General features: G+C 44.5%; 2 protein-coding genes across 2 annotated transcripts; one reads left to right on the top strand and one right to left on the bottom strand.

Annotated features, from left to right (window-relative positions):
• The first annotated feature begins 202 nt into the window (after positions 1-202).
• LOC109764334 (glutamine synthetase cytosolic isozyme 1-3) lies at positions 203-3402 on the top strand. Its single transcript, XM_020323172.4, has 12 exons — positions 203-480; positions 1066-1105; positions 1249-1352; positions 1447-1495; positions 1681-1787; positions 1909-1996; positions 2173-2301; positions 2376-2450; positions 2542-2595; positions 2683-2720; positions 2818-2977; positions 3065-3402. The coding sequence occupies exons 1-12, from the start codon at positions 407-409 to the stop codon at positions 3233-3235; spliced, it is 1089 nt and encodes a 362-aa protein (XP_020178761.1). The 5' UTR covers positions 203-406; the 3' UTR covers positions 3236-3402.
• Positions 3403-4297: 895 nt separating this feature from the next.
• On the bottom strand, positions 4298-11320 carry LOC109764333 (phosphoglucomutase, cytoplasmic). Its single transcript, XM_020323171.4, has 18 exons — positions 10916-11320; positions 9504-9585; positions 9155-9210; positions 8493-8606; positions 8028-8090; positions 7807-7926; positions 7606-7706; positions 7369-7428; positions 7186-7285; positions 6957-7111; positions 6784-6879; positions 6156-6219; positions 6001-6082; positions 5519-5694; positions 5367-5443; positions 5041-5173; positions 4692-4808; positions 4298-4609 (listed from the first exon to the last, which is right to left on the bottom strand). Exons 1-18 carry the CDS (start codon positions 11198-11200, stop codon positions 4538-4540), a joined length of 1953 nt encoding a protein of 650 aa, XP_020178760.1. The 5' UTR covers positions 11201-11320; the 3' UTR covers positions 4298-4537.
• Between the last annotated feature and the right edge of the window lie 5705 nt (positions 11321-17025).

Below are 17025 nucleotides of genomic sequence, written 5' to 3'. Positions count from 1 at the left end.
CTTCCCCGACCGAGCGAATGACACTTTTTAATTAAGTAAACTCGCACAACAGAAGAGCTGGTGGTGGTGTGCGGATCAGCGAAGCGCGGTTGTCCGTACGCATGGCGTCCCGTGTACAGTAGAAAAGGTGTTCCGTGCGCGCAGGCCGCGGAAACGTACGCACGCAAGGACAGCCGTACGTACCAGCCGCCCCGGATCCGTTTCCGTTTCCCCCCGCCCGCAAAGCCCACCAACCTTTCGGGGCCTCCTCCCCGTCGCCACGCTACTTATAGAGGGGCAGAGCCAGCTACGGCGACACACTCGACCCGACTCCTCTGCCCCGCATTTCCAAGAACACCTCTCCCTTTTCTTGCTCTGCCCTCTCCATCTCCATCTCCGGCTCCGGGAAGAAGAAGAAGAGGTAGCCATGTCTCCGCTCGCCGACCTTCTCAGCCTCGACCTGTCCGGCTGCACCGGCAAGATCATCGCCGAGTACATATGGTAAGACCGCTCTGCTTCCTCATCCTCCCTCTTCCTCAGCACTGTCCCAACTCCCATCTCACCTTCCTTCCGAACAAAATAATCCACTTCATCCATTCTTGCTGGTTCTTGTAATCTCAATTTTTAGTCCAGTAAAAACCCTTCTCTTCTTGTTTTTTCCAAGTCAGGCAGGCAGGCCACAGATATTTTTTTTCCTCCCCATAAATCCCATCTGACGTTTCTTTCTAGTTTAGTTTACTGGAATATATCATCGAAAAAAAAAGTTTACATGAATATATACTAGTGTGTTTCTCTTCTTTTTTTTTGCGAAACGTACTAGTGCGTTTCTCAAATTTGAGTCCAGTAAAAAACCCTTTTCTTCTTGTTTTTTACGCCTTGATCTGTTGCCAATATGATGTTTTTTTTATTTTTTATTTTTTCTTTGGCAGACCGTTGACCCTGTGCATCTTAGCTATGCGTTGCCGCTCATCATGATTTGTATTCGCCTCATTCTAGTACATTATAAGTCAACAAAATGGGAAAATCGGCATCGTACTTTTAGGCCTTATTACTAACCTACTTCCATATAAATCTTGCCTAATCCAGGGTCGGCGGCACAGGGATGGACGTCAGGAGCAAAGCCAGGGTAAGCCTGCCTAACCCTCAATGACTCGTAGCTTTGCCGGCCGACTCCGTTTTGTCTAGCTGTGACTGTGACGGCACTGCAAGTATGATATGTTCCTAACACTTCTTGTGACCCTTTTTGACGCCTTGGATATTCACAATCAGACGCTGCCCGGGCCCGTGGACGACCCCAGCAAGCTTCCAAAATGGAATTTTGACGGCTCCAGCACCGGCCAAGCCACGGGTGACGACAGCGAAGTCATCCTCTGGTAAGCCCTTGACTGCACCCTTCAGTTAACCATGCCTTGGCTTGCGTGCCATGAGGCTGAGCTAATCTGAATTTCATGTGTTGCTCCTGCCAAGCCCTCAAGCCATCTTCAAGGACCCATTCAGGAGGGGGAACAACATCCTGGTAAGATCAAAGATCCTCCTCTTTCTTTTTTCATGAATACCAGATTGTTGTTCCACCTACAGTAATTTTTGTATTGTTGTGGCATCTGGCATGGATCTTTGTATTGTTGTTTATTTGTGTAAATGATTTCTCAAATTTGTTCATGAATACCAGATTTTTTTAACATGATTTTTAACCTTGTGTAGGTCATCTGTGACTGCTATGCGCCTAACGGAGAGCCGATTCCGAGCAACAAGCGGTACAACGCGGCGAGGATATTCGGCCATCCTGATGTCAAGGCTGAAGAACCATGGTCAGTATATATCAGCTGCTCTCTCCTATAGAAATTAGTCGACTACTTTGATTTTTGCACATAATTTAATTTAGGTGGCAATTAATCTTGTGCGCCCCTCTTGTGTTGCCTGAAATGTAAGGTATGGGATTGAGCAAGAGTACACCCTTCTTCAGAAGGACACCAACTGGCCCATTGGCTGGCCACTAGGGGGTTACCCTGGTCCTCAGGTAACTTAACTAGACATGTTGCATATTGCAGCACTCTTATTAAGTCTTAGCCAAGATCACTCCACTAAGTAAGGGAGGAAACTTGGCTGTAAATGATGTTAGCTTAGCACTAACTGATAACAGTTCAAAAATGCTGGGCTGATGGTGACACTGACAGAGCAAAATGTGTGTGACAGGGACCTTACTACTGCGCCGCGGGTGCGGAGAAATCTTACGGGCGCGACATCGTCGACGCGCACTACAAGGCCTGCCTCTACGCCGGCATCAACATCGGCGGCATCAATGCAGAAGTCATGCCAGGACAGGTAGTTTCAGGCGCAGAAATACCTTCCCCTTTTCCTATCAAAATTGTTCATGGCCTGATTTCTGTCTGAACCAGTGGGAGTTCCAAGTCGGCCCTTCCGTCGGCATCTCGGCCGGCGACGAGCTCTGGGCGGCTCGCTACATCCTGGAGGTAAATATAAACTGCCTCACCTAGCTGAATGAATCAAATCAAATGCAGCTTTTGCTGATAAGAACATTTTTTGCTTTGTGTAACCCAACAGAGGATCACTGAGATTGCCGGTGTCGTCGTCTCCTTCGACCCCAAACCGATCCCCGTGAGCATTTCTTCTTCTTTTTGTGCCAGAAGTGTACCTTGATCTGCACTGACCAGCTAGTCATTTCTTACATGTGTGTGATTGCAGGGAGAGTGGAATGGTGCTGGTGCCCACACAAACTACAGGTAAGATATAACGAGCAAGCGAACGAATGCATCGCCGTCTAGTCTAGTCTTGTGTTATGAGTTATGACATGTTCCTGCTGTGGTTTTCTGGATGCAGCACCAAGTCGATGAGGAGCGAGGGTGGGTACGAGGTGATCAAGAAGGCGATCCAGAAGCTGGAGGCGCGGCACATGGAGCACATCGCCGCCTACGGGGAGGGCAACGAGCGCCGGCTCACCGGCCGCCACGAGACCGCCGACATCAACACCTTCGTATGGGTAAGCAAGACTGAAGGCCTAGAAGCCCAACAGCTTCAGACTCCAGAGTCACTCACGCACTGACTGACTGCCTTGTTTGTTTTCCAGGGCGTGGCGAACCGCGGCGCGTCGGTGCGGGTGGGCCGCGACACCGAGAAGGAAGGCAAGGGCTACTTCGAGGACCGGAGGCCGGCGTCCAACATGGATCCCTACGTCGTCACCTCCATGATCGCCGAGACCACCATCCTCTGCAAGGCCGGTCTCTCCAATGGCAAGTAGAGTGGCTTTGATGGGTTCTGTTATCTGTGTGAGTGCCCGTGGTTGCGCATGTGTGTGTGTGTGTGTGTGTGTGTGTGTGTGTGTCTGTGTGATCTGCATTGCAGTGACAAGACTGGCAGGGTTTGAATAATGATGATAAAGCAATAACATGTAATGTGCTTGTCGTAGCTGGATGTATGTTCCTCGTCCTGAACTTGTTTGTGGTCTGCAAACATCTCGTGTTATATAAGCGTGGGTTATGTTCATGGCACTAGGTTTGGCCGGGAAAGAGTCTCGTCAATCACCCCCTACCTCCGCGTCAATCGTTGCCATAGGGTAATTCAACAAAAAGAAAAGAAACTCAAAACTGTTGTCGTTGCAATGTCGCATTGCGAAGGATAAACTGAAGAAATCATTTGGTTTACTCCTAAATTTCGATGGAATAGCCCATTCCATAGGGAATTTTGAAGGAAAGGAAGATAGTGATGTAAAATGTATTGCAGCTCTCGGGTGCTACACTCTCCTATATGAAAATAGCATTAAAAAACATATCAGCAAATTTCGAAAAAATCTGAAATTCTGAGATATGAAACCTAAGTGCAGGTTGTACACCCGTGTTCATATTCACGGGGAATGGTTGCTTGTGATATCTGCGGCGCACGAACTACGGTCCAACATATGTTACATTCAGGGTTTTTTTTATACATGCAATTTCTTTGTCTTTTTTACTAGCATTACCACGGGCATCCATTTCCCACGAAACTGAACACATGAGTACAACAATCAACCAAGTTTCATATCTCAAAATTTCAGAAATTTAATATGTTTTTTAATGCTATTTTCATATAGGGTGTGTGACACGCGAGAGGATTTTTAATGTTATTTTCATATAGGGATATGTGACACCCAAGAGGATTCTTAATGCTATTTTCATATAGGGGTGTGTGACACCCAAGAGCCACAAATCCTCATCCAGATAGTGATTCCGTTGAATGTTTCCTATACGAATGATATCCTTCAGAAATTCCTATGTTTTCCTGTTTTCCTTTGAATGTTCAAGATAAGATTGGTACGAGTCCTCGATGAAAAAAGAAACACGTCAATATATTGCATTGCACGAAGAAACGCACTCTTGATTACAATCACTGGGACAAGATCAAGGCCATATACTGTACCGGCAGCAGAGTAAGTATAGGCAAAGAAACGGAGACGGTCTGGCACATACATTTATTCAGGTGTAAATGGAGATGTAAAAAAAGGCTATCGAACATGAGGCCTGAACTGAACTTCATGCGCGGCCTCGGCGCATATCTAGGTCAAAATTTATGTGATCACCGTGGGGGCGGATCGGCCGGTGTACTCCTTGATCTTTGAAAACTTCAGGGCCACATCAACCTGGATAAAAAGAAGTGTCAGATCTGCATCCTCACCAAAATGTTTCGGTTATTTGTTAGAAGCATGAGGAGTTGGATCTTACCAGTGGAGAAAGAGCATCGCTTGACGCCCTCCCGGTTTTGGAAGAATCCTTCTCATACTGCTCAATGTAAATACGGATAGTAGCACCAACTGAACCAGTTCCAGAAAGGCGGAACACCTACAATGGCAAGATTTAGTGTTAGTTCACCTTTTCACCAGCATTTGTTGCCCCCAAAAGGATCAATTCTGCCAATGTTAAGCATCGACTGATTATATTGCAAATTTGCAAGGTCAAATTTGAGTATGAAGACTAGGTTTTATGCTACTTGTGTTGGTTTGGTTAAAGAAACGTGACAGGAAACATTTGAAGTGTGCGGTTCACCAATAAATAACAGCATGAGATTCCGTACCAGTCGGGAACCATCTCCGAAGAGATACCGGATACCCTGATGCTTGGAGACAGAACCATCAACAGGGTCCTTGTACTCAAACTCATCAGCCGATACCACATCTGCAACAGTAGGCTGGATCTCCTTGATCGACCTGAGGAAAAGGTACAATTTAGATGTAGTTTCCAATGCATACACTTTGTCAGTGACATGAAATAAAAAGCTCCAAATACTTCAGTGCTTATGAAAGTACGCTCTAATTTCACAGCAAATCGGAGAGGCTTAAATATGTGCATGAAGTCCATTTGTGTGACAAGAGAGATCTTCATATAGGTGCACATACGTACTTGTTAACGTCAGACAGGGACGACTGCATCTTGACTAGGTTAGCCATAAGTTCCTTGGCAGCTTCTGCATCAACATTCTTCGATAACAAATGGTTTTGTTAGCATGTTATCAAATGTGCAGTATATACACACGTGTCAGTTGAATGAAATACCTCATAGTCATATCGTGTATAATAATGGCGACCATACGTAGCCCAGTGCTGAAGAACAATGTCTTCAACCGTAACAAGCTTATCTCCTCCAAGGTTGTCCTTGTTCTTGTAAGCTAGAATAGATAGCCAAGCTAGAACAGCCCAAATACCATCCTTTTCACGGATGTGGTCAGAACCTAAAATAAGTAGAGGATATCAGCAACCCCACGACCATATCATGTCCAATTAGCGCTATGAATATCAACGTCTTTCAGCTTCATGTCAATCCATTCATGGAAATCCAAATAATAAAAGTTCATTTTTTTCCGAACATCATGTCACCTGTCCTGTTCCTTTTTACAAAAGGAAAAACATGTTTGCTGAATATCCCAAGAGAGGTGCTACATGCCAGAATGCATGGCATTTTACCATAAGGCAAGACCAATTTGTTCAATTAATTCAGATGCATATTATTGTGATCAAGATGAGTCCCCAAGCATTACCCGTGCCAAAGCTTTCTTCACCACAAACTGAGCACATTCCAGCATCCATCAGGTTTCCAAAAAATTTCCACCCAGTAGGCACCTGAAAAGCATGGTCTTCGTCATATATCTGTCCTATATTTGAAATATAGCGATTGATGATCATAACACTTTACCTCAAAGAACTTGAGATTTAGATTCTTTGCAACTACATCAAGTGCAGCTGATGTGGGCATGCTCCTGCAAGTTCACCAATGGATCAGGAAAAAGTGAAGCACTGAAGCACAACAAAATTTTAAAACATGGGTAGGATGGCGATTGTAATCTTGGGCGTACAGTACATGATTCAACAAAAACATGGATGCAAATCATAAGAAGGTATTCAACTTAACTAAATACCCCAGTACACAAAATTTCTTAACTGTACTAGTCAGACAAACATAGCTAACAGCTTAAGCTAGTAAGCCAGCTCTTCAGTCAAGTATAATTTATTTTACTTTACATCTGTATTTCTCTAGCTACTAATTTCTTCAATCTTATGTATCCGGTGTTTTTTTAAAATGGTAGCAAGCCTGGCAAAACAGCATAGCTCCAGACTTGCCCGTTGTAGATATGGAGTATCCATGGGTATCCTGCTTAGTCCCTGAAATGCTTATTTGGATGCACAACTGTATAGGAAAACATGCGTGTTTACTGCAGACAGCAGTGCTATTTGCAACTTAAAGCCTTGATTCGACTGCGGAAGTATTAATCAGAAAGAAAAGAGCAAATGGTAGAAGCTCAATATGCAGGAGACCATTTTACCTGGCAACTCCCTTCAGACCAGAAGCAAAGTAAGGAATTGACTGAACAGCATTGGCCGCAATAATGGCAACCGAATCTGATGGTGTCACGAAGAATCTAGAATAGGACAGACGATTCATTATGAACTCCCTCAAGTGCTTTTGTAGATTTGATAAATGTAGTCAAAACATTACCTTTTACCCAGAACCATGTTGCGGTCAGCATCCCCATCAGCTGCGGCACCAAATTCAGGGGGTTCAACATTTGAGGTTTTCCCAAGACCCATCCGATCAACCAGTTCTTTTGCATAGGTGAGGTTAGGGTCTGGATGACCACCTCCAAAGTCTTCCTGTAAGAACACAAATGACAAATTAACACCAACCCAAACTCCATGTTCAACTTGATGATAGAAGAAAGTGTTACCTTTGGAACACAGTTCAACAGTGAGCTTTCACTGGCGCCGAGCTCATCCACAAACATGCGCTTTGCATAAGCTCCAGCAACACCGTGAAGGCCATCAAAACTAAAATTGCAATCCGAGGGTTCAGATATGCTATTTGCTGTTAATAGGAGGATGATAACAAAATTTAGGCTAAAGATAAGTACCAGAACGAGAACTTTGGAGATGCCAGAAGCTTCTTAATAGACTCGAAGTCAAAGATTGTCCTGGAAATAAATGGACACTGTTAATGAAATCACTAATCATCATGTTTTTATTCTTTGTGTTATAAGGTTCTAGTGTTTCCCCTTAATAAATGCAACAAAAAATCACTTTCAGTCAAAGAAACCAGCAAATGATACTTGAAACATAATATTTGATGTATTGAAACAGAAGCTACATACTTCATTAGCTTGATGTAATCTGTAGCAGAGTCAAAGACATCGACATCAAAAGGGCCTTCAGGTCCAGTGAAGGAAGTGACACCTATCACAGAAATATCAACCTACAATGTGGGAACACAGAAGAGTAAATGGGGATTCCACTACCTTGGGATCAAAAGGAACAGAAAGAGAACAAAAATACAAGCAGGCACCAAATCATACATTTGGAAGGTCCTCCGCAATGAGGTATTCAGTAATTGTCTTTGTATTAGAGAAGATCTTATCGGTAACAGACTCAGGGGCAGGACCACCATTCCCCATGTTGTATTTGATTCCAAAGTCCTGGAAAGTCCAATAAAAGGTGTTGATTTACACAGAACACCAACGGCCTTGATTTGACAGAGATGGTAACAGCGAACATCCTAACTTCCTAAGCATGTTACCTCGGTTGGACCACCTGGGTTGTGGCTGGCTGTTAAAATGAAGGCACCAGTAGCCTTTGCGCCCTGTTATTCATTGTGTCAATAAATCAATATACAGATACTTTGTCACGACAAAAAAAGAGGCAAACAATAAATTAATTATATCATATTTGTTCATCTAGACATTTCATTTAGTGATAATGCTTCATCTGCCATCTGCCACCATTAGCTGACAGCTGGGATCAATAGGATTAGTTGGTAACTCGTGAACAGTTTAATACAATGTGCGGGTTAAAGAGGTTTGAACTCAGACATCCTTGCTGGTGGGCACTGTATTGTGTCACAACCAAACTACTATATGTCATGTTTTTAGATACATGATCCACTTATATAAAACTACTTCCATGGTTCAGCTACAACAATGGTTTATATGGGATATGCTGCAATGCATGCACACTTGCCAAATTTGGAAGAAACAAGACTTACATCTGCAGAAATTCTTTCACGGATGATAGCAGATACAGCTGGAGTTGACAAGAGACTGTCTTGTCCAACCCAGACACGTCTTACTCCATTAGCAGCAGCCATTTTTGCAATGATCTATAACAAGGAAAATAATATCAAGTTGTGATAGTCATTCAATGAAAATGAAGATGTCTTAATAGTAATAGAAGTCACACATATAAAGGAGTTGCATAGAACAGGTGATTTGCTATTCAAGTTTTTAGCAGCCAATAGGCTAAATTTTGGCCAGCATATTTTTAAGAACAAGCACGGCACAACTACAATACGCAAGTGGAAAACTGCAGCAGCTACCATACAACTATACATATTCTACAAAATGGGGTTACCAAAAGGTACACGAGGCATACGGGTCTGAAATAGTGAATACTCCCTCCGTTCCAAAACAGTTGAAGTTCTAGGATTTTTCTAAGTCAAACATTATAGAAAAATCCGCAAGGATCTAGGATATCAAAATATAGATGATATGAAAATACATTTCATTATGAATCTAACAAAGTAAATTTGATTTTGTAGATGTTGACATTTTTTTATATAGACTTGGTCAAACTTAATGAAGTTTGACTTAGGACAATCCTAGAACTTCAATTATTTTGAGAAGGAGAGGGTGGTTTATCACAAAGCACCTGAACAGCATCCTTTGAGAAATAGCGCCCATCGCCGGAGACAACAATGGTGGCACCTAGAAGGAAAGAAATGATAGCGGTTATGAGGAAGGACTGTAGAGACAAGACAAGAAACACTGGTAACATCATTTACAAGGTAAAAGACAAAAAAAATATGTGTAAAAATGCTCAATCATAACTAATTAAACCCTTCTGATATTTTGAAAGTTGTATAGATCTGGTTATCTTTCGTTATCTGACAGTTAAAGTTGATACCAGGAAATGGAAGTGACTTCAATTATATTTATTGGTACTTTTTCGTGCCTAGCAAAAAAGGATTATTTTCTAACAAGCAGCATAAGCAACTAACCTTTTACTTGGTCAGCTGGAAGGGCATTAAATGTTGATTGAACGAAATTCGCGAGGTAATGAGGCTGCTGGAATACTGTAACCTGATAACAGTAACAGCCAATTATGAATAAGCAAATACAACAAATGATTGCGCTGGGCCACTGACAACATCGAAAGTACTTCAACAGATAAATAACAGAACTAACAAGAGAACGGTTATGCCATAAGAAATCAGTGATCATCATTCATGGACATTCAATCATTTTATTATGTATCATAAAATTAAACTATCAACCCTTTTATCTTCCTTTAAGGCAAGGTTATCTGGCTGGAACAGAATGTTCTGTTAGACAAACTAAAACGAATATATTTTATAGAAGGCAAAATCAAAGACACCAGCAAATACAGATGGCATAGATATGGCTGCCTAAACATTAGCAAGCATTTATTGCTCTATAACCCATTAAATAACAAACATTTTACTGTTTGTTTACTTATTTATGAAGAGTGAAAACAATGAGAAAAAATCTCTCCCCTAATCAAAATTGCACCCAAACATGAATTGGATCACATCTGACATGGACGGTCGTCAAGGTCACCAGAGACAAACGACACCAGAACAGCATGCATGTGAGCAAAGACACAGGTCAGTGCTGGACAGCTGCAGCACTGTACCGCACGACACGATTTCCACCTCTACAGCATGCGAACATAAACGACATATTTTAGCAATTGGTTAACAATGTGTCAAAATCTTCTGCTTCGTCCTGTTTACAAACCACCATTATTTAAATATATGAGGTCCCCGCAGAAAAAAAAATGCAAGGCAGAGTCCAAAAACGATCAGACAACCCATGGCACCGCTACATGCCAGATCCCAAACGCAACATGACATTCCAGCATAGCTGTCAGCCATGGCAACAGATCATCGGCATGCGTGGCACCATTGACAGGCAGTTTGCAGGCAATTTAACCGCACTCAGCGAGATCCAGTGATCATTAACGAAACTGATGATCTGCGCTAGTGCAAATCTCCCGGATCAGACCCCACAATTCGAATCGCACTCCCCCTCCTGCCTCGACCCAACGCTGCAAACGGAACAGCCAGATCCCACTGAAGCGCGGTGAACCAAAGCAAGCGCAGAGTCGGGATCCTCCTGCCTCGATCACGGTTAAACCATTGGAGTCGGGAGCGGATCAGCCCAATTTCCGAGGACTGGAGGCCGAAATCCCGCGCACGTGCATGGGGCGAGATCACGGTTCACGGGGCCCGACAGCCGGGGTTAAAAAAAATACAGAGGGGAGCGGCCATCGCGGATCGGGGCACCCGACGAACCTAACGGCGCTGCCACGCAACGGCGCAATGAGATCCGGATCGGGGCCGCGGGAATGGGGAGCGGGGGGAGGGGAGGGGAGGGGAGGGGGGCGGACCTTCTTGCGGAGGCCGGAGGTGCCGGGCTTCTGGCCCTCGTAGGGCTTGGTCTCCTTCTTCGTCACGGAGAACACCATCTCCGCTGCCGTGGCCACGGCGCCGGGCCGGTGGGCGCGCGCGAGGGGCCGGGGGGTCGGAGCGGGCGAGGACGAGGCGAGGACGAGGTGGCGGTGGGGAGATCGGGAGTGAGGTAGGGAGGGAGTGGTGGTGCGGTGACGAAGGCGACGAGGGCGTGGCGCTATTATAGCGGGTGTGGAGGGAGAGGAGGAGCCCAGGAGAATCATTCGGTTGTTCGCCTTTTTTCCTTATTTTTTTTGGGAAATTCGGTGGGTCGCTCGCTCCTGCTCTGGGTCTCGGGCGCCTTTTCTAGTCGGTGTGCTGCTGCTGTGCCGCCGATGGAAGGCGATGGCAGAAGGACATGTGGCTGTAAATTTATAGCATATCCGTGGGGGCATATCCCAGGGGCGAGGTGAAATTGTCAGCGGTAGTTTTGTAGCAGTAGTAGTTTTGCATTTTGGCATTTTATTTATGTATTCGCTGAATGGCTCTCTTTTTTATAATCATATAATTCAAATGATTTGGAGATTGTTCACCACGCTTGTCGTGCGGTGAATGTCTCTTACTATATGCTATGTTACTACTCTACTTCATAGTGCGTAGTATATTACTATCTTCATAATGCGTAGTGTCATAGATATGGTAACATATAGATCTTCATTTATTACTTTGTAAACTCATTTAACATCGAGAACCGTTATGTCATGGTAATATATTATGTTACTCCATTTACATCTCCATTAATTACTTGCCACATCATATTTTTTGCTTATGTGCCATACATGTCAGTACCTATATTACTCTCACTATGAGGCTGGTCATAATGGGGAGTAACTTATACTAGTGTCATGCATATGACATTCATAGTGGGGAGTAACTTATACTAGTGTCAGACTAGTGACTAGTATCATATGCATGACACTAGTATAAGTTACTCCCCACTATGACCAACCTGGGCAGCCTTAGTATCTTGTCGGGTTTAACCTTGAAATTTGTGTTTTATTTGGGCTTCACAAATTACTCCACCTCCACCATTAATGAGCATTTCAATTCATCTCACATCTATCTTTCCTGTTATGGGCATTTTTTGATTAGCATGGTTTTTTGTTAACATAGAAATAAGAAAAACGAAGGAGAATGGGTGTCGTGTCCAATAGAATTGCAAAACTACTAGAATTCAAATGAAAGTGTGTTTGGTAGCAGAGGAAAAACAAAGTGACTCTATCAAGAGGTCCCTCCCGTCCCTCCTGTCCCTCGCGTCGCCCCTAGGGCGACTCGGGGGAGTCTAGGGTTTTTCCCCGCCGCCTCCCCCCACCTCCCCCACCCCCCTCGCCGCCACCGGAGACGACCGCCGGGAAAGCCCGCGCGGGCGCCGGGGAAGGTGGCAGCGGGGTCTTTGGCGCTTCTTCTTCACGGAGGCCATCGGATCCAGTGCGGCGTGCCTGAGGGTTCGGCCGTGAGGACGGCGAGCCGCAGGCGTGCCAGATCTGGAGGTATTGCCCCTTCCCTTCCATGCATCCCTTCCCAGTCCCCGGTTTGGTTTGGATCTTGCCGGATCCACCTCCGGTGTGTTCTGGTGGAGCAGATCGGTGTCCGGGGGAAACCTTGGCCGCCTTGGCTGGCCGGCAGCGGCGACGCCGCTTTTTGGCGCCGCTTTCCTCCTTGGGGGCGCTGCTGAGGGCACCATCTCTCCACTCTGACCCATGTCCGGGTGAAAGCCCAAGATCCGATGTGGATCGGGCGTCGGCGGCTCCCCGTGCACCGTAACCTTCCTGGAGGCGACCCAAGGACATTAGGATCAGATGGAAGGGTCTGCAGGTGAGGGGTGGGGGTGTGCTGCCTCCCTTTCGGTGGAGCGGTGTTTCTTTCTATATATTCTTGGCGGCGGCTCTTGGCGGCATGGAGCAGCGGAGGCTTGGCGTCAGATGTGTGGTGACGGACAAGCGCAGGAGGTCGACGCTGTCTGGCGTCGTGGTGGCGTCGGCGGCAGCGAGACCGGGCAAGGCCGATGCAAAAGTACAAGTCTGAAGATGGATATGTGGCAGGTGGCTGTGGCGGCCTTATACCCGGCAGGCGTCCTGGTTGATGAGCACACCGAACTGGTGGGTGCCCAACCCGGCAGGCGTCCTGGTTGGGACCTCAGGTCTTAGATGTTAGGTTTGGCTGCGAGGTCTGTTTGGTATTAGGCCCAGACCATCAGCGCCCCTTCATCAGTTAGATAGGAGTAGCGACAGAGGTTGCGAAGATGGTGGCTTTGGTCTTACTGTTGTACGACTTTGTAAGGTCTTGTGTTAATAATTAATAATTTGGCCGTATGCATCGTCCAGATGCAGAGGCCCGGGGTATTCCTCCTTTTCTAAAAAAAATCAAGAGGTTTGAGCTGATGGAAACTTTCGTTCAATGTGAAGTACAAATGAATCCTATGGAAAAAATATCCAATCCTACGAATCAGACGACCACCCTAGGAAAAAAATCTGGGGGTTCAGTTTCTCCGGATCCTATGAAGTTCCTTTGAAGAGCATAAAGATTGGGCTCATTCCAGGCGTTCCACATGATATACATGAGGTTTCCGCAATGTTTTTTATTGTTGTTGTTGTTGCCAACATCTCAAGATTCCTCCCACAAAGCATGGATTGTTAAAAAAATGATCGTAGATCCTGTTGGGAGTTGATTGTACGACTACGAAGGCATGGAAGTCTTGAATGAAGAATTGGTTATCCAGCTCTATGCTACTCTCTTTGTGTCTGGAGATCCGTGAGATGTTGACACTTGTAAGCTCCACTGGATGACACAACATAATCAGTGCAAAGCTACTGCAGATGAATTCTGTAGTGCATTCAGTACTCTACGTCATATGCGGATTCCAAGCACTGAAGAACAGAGATTGCATATTCAGATCTAGTGAAGACTGAGCTTCATAATATGATCCGCAAGTCGAGCCCTAACAATGCCGAAGAGGAGAGTGCTAAAATTCTTCGCATCAATACATGAATTTCCTTGCCAAGACCTTGTATTGCATCATGGTGAAAATACTTGCTCCTAAGAAAGGACCGCATGAAGCCATTCATCATGATGTTATGAGGAATCTACCAGTACAATTTTTCAACTTTCTGTGATTTGATGTTGAAGACTTCTTTCCGAGGAAAGTGATGCTGCTTCTCACGTTGCTCTGGTGTTGAAACCTTATGCTCCCTAGATCATGCATTTAATCATCAGGCATACTCAACGGGGGTATCTTCCTAATATGAGGATCTTGCACATGTTCTTGATATTGAAGCACCAGCCCATCCTCCTTTGATGACTTCCAATGATATAGGGAAGAATGCTTCAACTGATCCAAGCCTGGGCACCGTTCCTCCTTCAGCCGTTGGACAATTTTATGATCCCATGGATAGTGCCTGAGGTGATTATGCTTATTACACCGAAGGAATTGATCCATCCATCAGTCGCATCACATTGCTCCAAGGCCTCAAACTGATAGAGAAATCATGGTCGAGATGAAGCAAATGATGGCCAAATTCATCAATTGGCAGAAGAAACATACTTCTTATATGCATCAGGACGTCAATCGTTGAGGAATCATGCTAGACTAAATCACCACTATGCTGATGAGCAAATGCATCGCCCATAGGTAGCCCTTCGCAAGATTCTTTTATGCTAGAGGACTCAAAGCGATGGGCATTAGAGGAAAGTACTAGTGGGTCGGGCTATTGAAGCTAAATACTTATGTGAACCTCTCCACTCCATCACTTGCCTCCTCGAGCTCCGCGGATGAGATCTACATTGACTTCATTGAGACTGAAGACGAAGCTACCACACACCCTGATCTAGCAAGTCATTGTCAGGAAGCTTCAGCAGACCCCACTACGCCATCAACTCAACCCAAAGCAACGAGGGCGTGGCGCTATTATAGCGGGTGTGGAGGGGGAGGAGGATGTAAACAACGGAATCATTTGGTTGTTCGACTTGGCTTTTCCTTTTTTTAGGAAATTCGGTGGGTCGCTCGCTCGCTCCTCCTCTCGGGCACCTTTTCTAGTCGGTGTGCTGCTGTGCCGCCGATGGAAGGCGATGGCAGAAGACATGTGGCTGTAATTTATAGCATATCCAAGGGGGCATATCCCAGGGGCGAGGTGAAATTGCAGCGGTAGTTTTGTAGGAAGTAGTTTTGCATTTTGGCATTCATTTATTCCCGAATGTCTTTTTTCTTATAATCATATAATTCGAATGATTTGGAGATTGTTCACCACGCCTGTCGCGTGATTGAATGGCTCTTAATATATGTTAACTTAGTATCTTGTTGGCTTTAACTTTGACATTTGTGTTCCATTTGGGCTTCACAAATTACTCCATAACTAGCATTAATGATCATTTGAATCCATCCCACGTTCATCTTTCCCATTATGGGCATTTTTATTTGCATGGTTTTCTAACACATAGGAATAGAAAAAACGAAGGAGGATGGAGTGTCGTGTCCTCTTGTGTCCAATAGAATTGCAAAACTACAATAATTCGGATGAAAGTGTGTTTGGTAGCAGAGGAAAAACAAGGTAATTATATCAAGAGGTTTGAGTTGATGGAAACTTTCATTCAAAGTGAAGTACAAATGAATCCTATGGAAAAAAACTCTCCATTCCTACGAATCAAACGACCACCCTAGGAAAAAAAATTGGGGTTCAATTTCTCCGGATCCTATGAAGTTTATTTTGAATCGAATGAGCCTAAAGATGAGGCTCATTCCTCACAATATATACATCAGGTTGCCACAATGTTTTTTGTTGTTGTTGCCAACATCTCAAAATTCATACCACAAAGCATGGATTGTTAAAAAAAAGTGATCGTATATCCTGTTGGGAGTTGATTGACTGCCTACGAAGGCATGGGAAGCTTGAATGAAGAATTGATTATTCAGTTCTATGCTACTCTCTTTGTGTCTGGAGGATATTAGCACATGTAAAGCTTCACTGGATGACACAACATACTCAGTGTGAAGCTAGTGCAGATGAATTTCGCATTGCATTTAGTACTCTATGTCCTATTCGGGTTCCAAGCATCGAGGAACAGAGACTGTATATTCTAGATCTAATGAAGATTGAGCTTCTGAATATGCTCTGCAAGCCAAGCCCTATCGGTGCCGAAGAGGAGAGTGCTAAAATTCTTCGCATCGATATATGAATTTCCTTGCCAAGACCTTGTATCGCATAATGGCGAAAACACTTGCTCCTAAGAAAAGGACCGCATGAAGCCATTTATCAAGATGTTATGAGGAATCTGCTAGTGCAAATTTTCAACTTTGTGTGCTTCGATGTCGAAGACTTCTTTCTGAGGACAACGATGATTGCTTCTCAGATGCTCGGGGTGTGAAGCCTTATGCTCACTAGATCATGTGTTTCATCATCAAGAATACCCAACTGGAGTATCTTCCTAATACTGAGCATATTGCACATGTTCCTGATGTTGAAGCACCAACTTATCCTCCTATTATGACTTCCAATGATATTGGTTGTGATCCCATGGATAGTGCTCGAGATGATTATGCTTATTACACTGAAGGCATTAATCCATCCATCAGTTTCACCACGCTGCTCCCAAACCTCAAACTGAGAGAGAAATCATGGTCGAGATTAAGCAAATGATGGCCAAATTCATCAAGTGGCAGAAGAAGCAAAATTCTTATATGCTTCAGGACGTCAATCACCTGAGGAATAATGCTAGACTAAATCGCACTATGCAAGCAAATGCATCGCTCATGGGTAGCTTTTTGCAACATTCAGTATGTTGAAGAACTCGAAGGGATGGGCATTGGAGAAAGTACCAGTGGGTCAAGCTATCAAAGCTTAACACCTTTGTGAACCTCTCTAGTCCATCACTTGCCTCCTTGAGTTCGCAGATGAGATCTACATTGACTTCGTCGAGATTAATGACGATGCTACCTCACACCCTGCTCCAGCAAGTCATCGCTGGGAAGCTTTGATACGTCTCCAACGTGTCTATAATTTTTTATTGTTTCATGCTATTATATCATCAATGTTATATGCTTTATACTTCATTTTAT

Source organism: Aegilops tauschii, chromosome 4, assembly GCF_002575655.3.
Source record: "Aegilops tauschii subsp. strangulata cultivar AL8/78 chromosome 4, Aet v6.0, whole genome shotgun sequence".
Classification (NCBI taxonomy): Eukaryota; Viridiplantae; Streptophyta; class Magnoliopsida; order Poales; family Poaceae; genus Aegilops; species Aegilops tauschii.
This window is presented reverse-complemented; position numbering and strand designations above follow the sequence as displayed.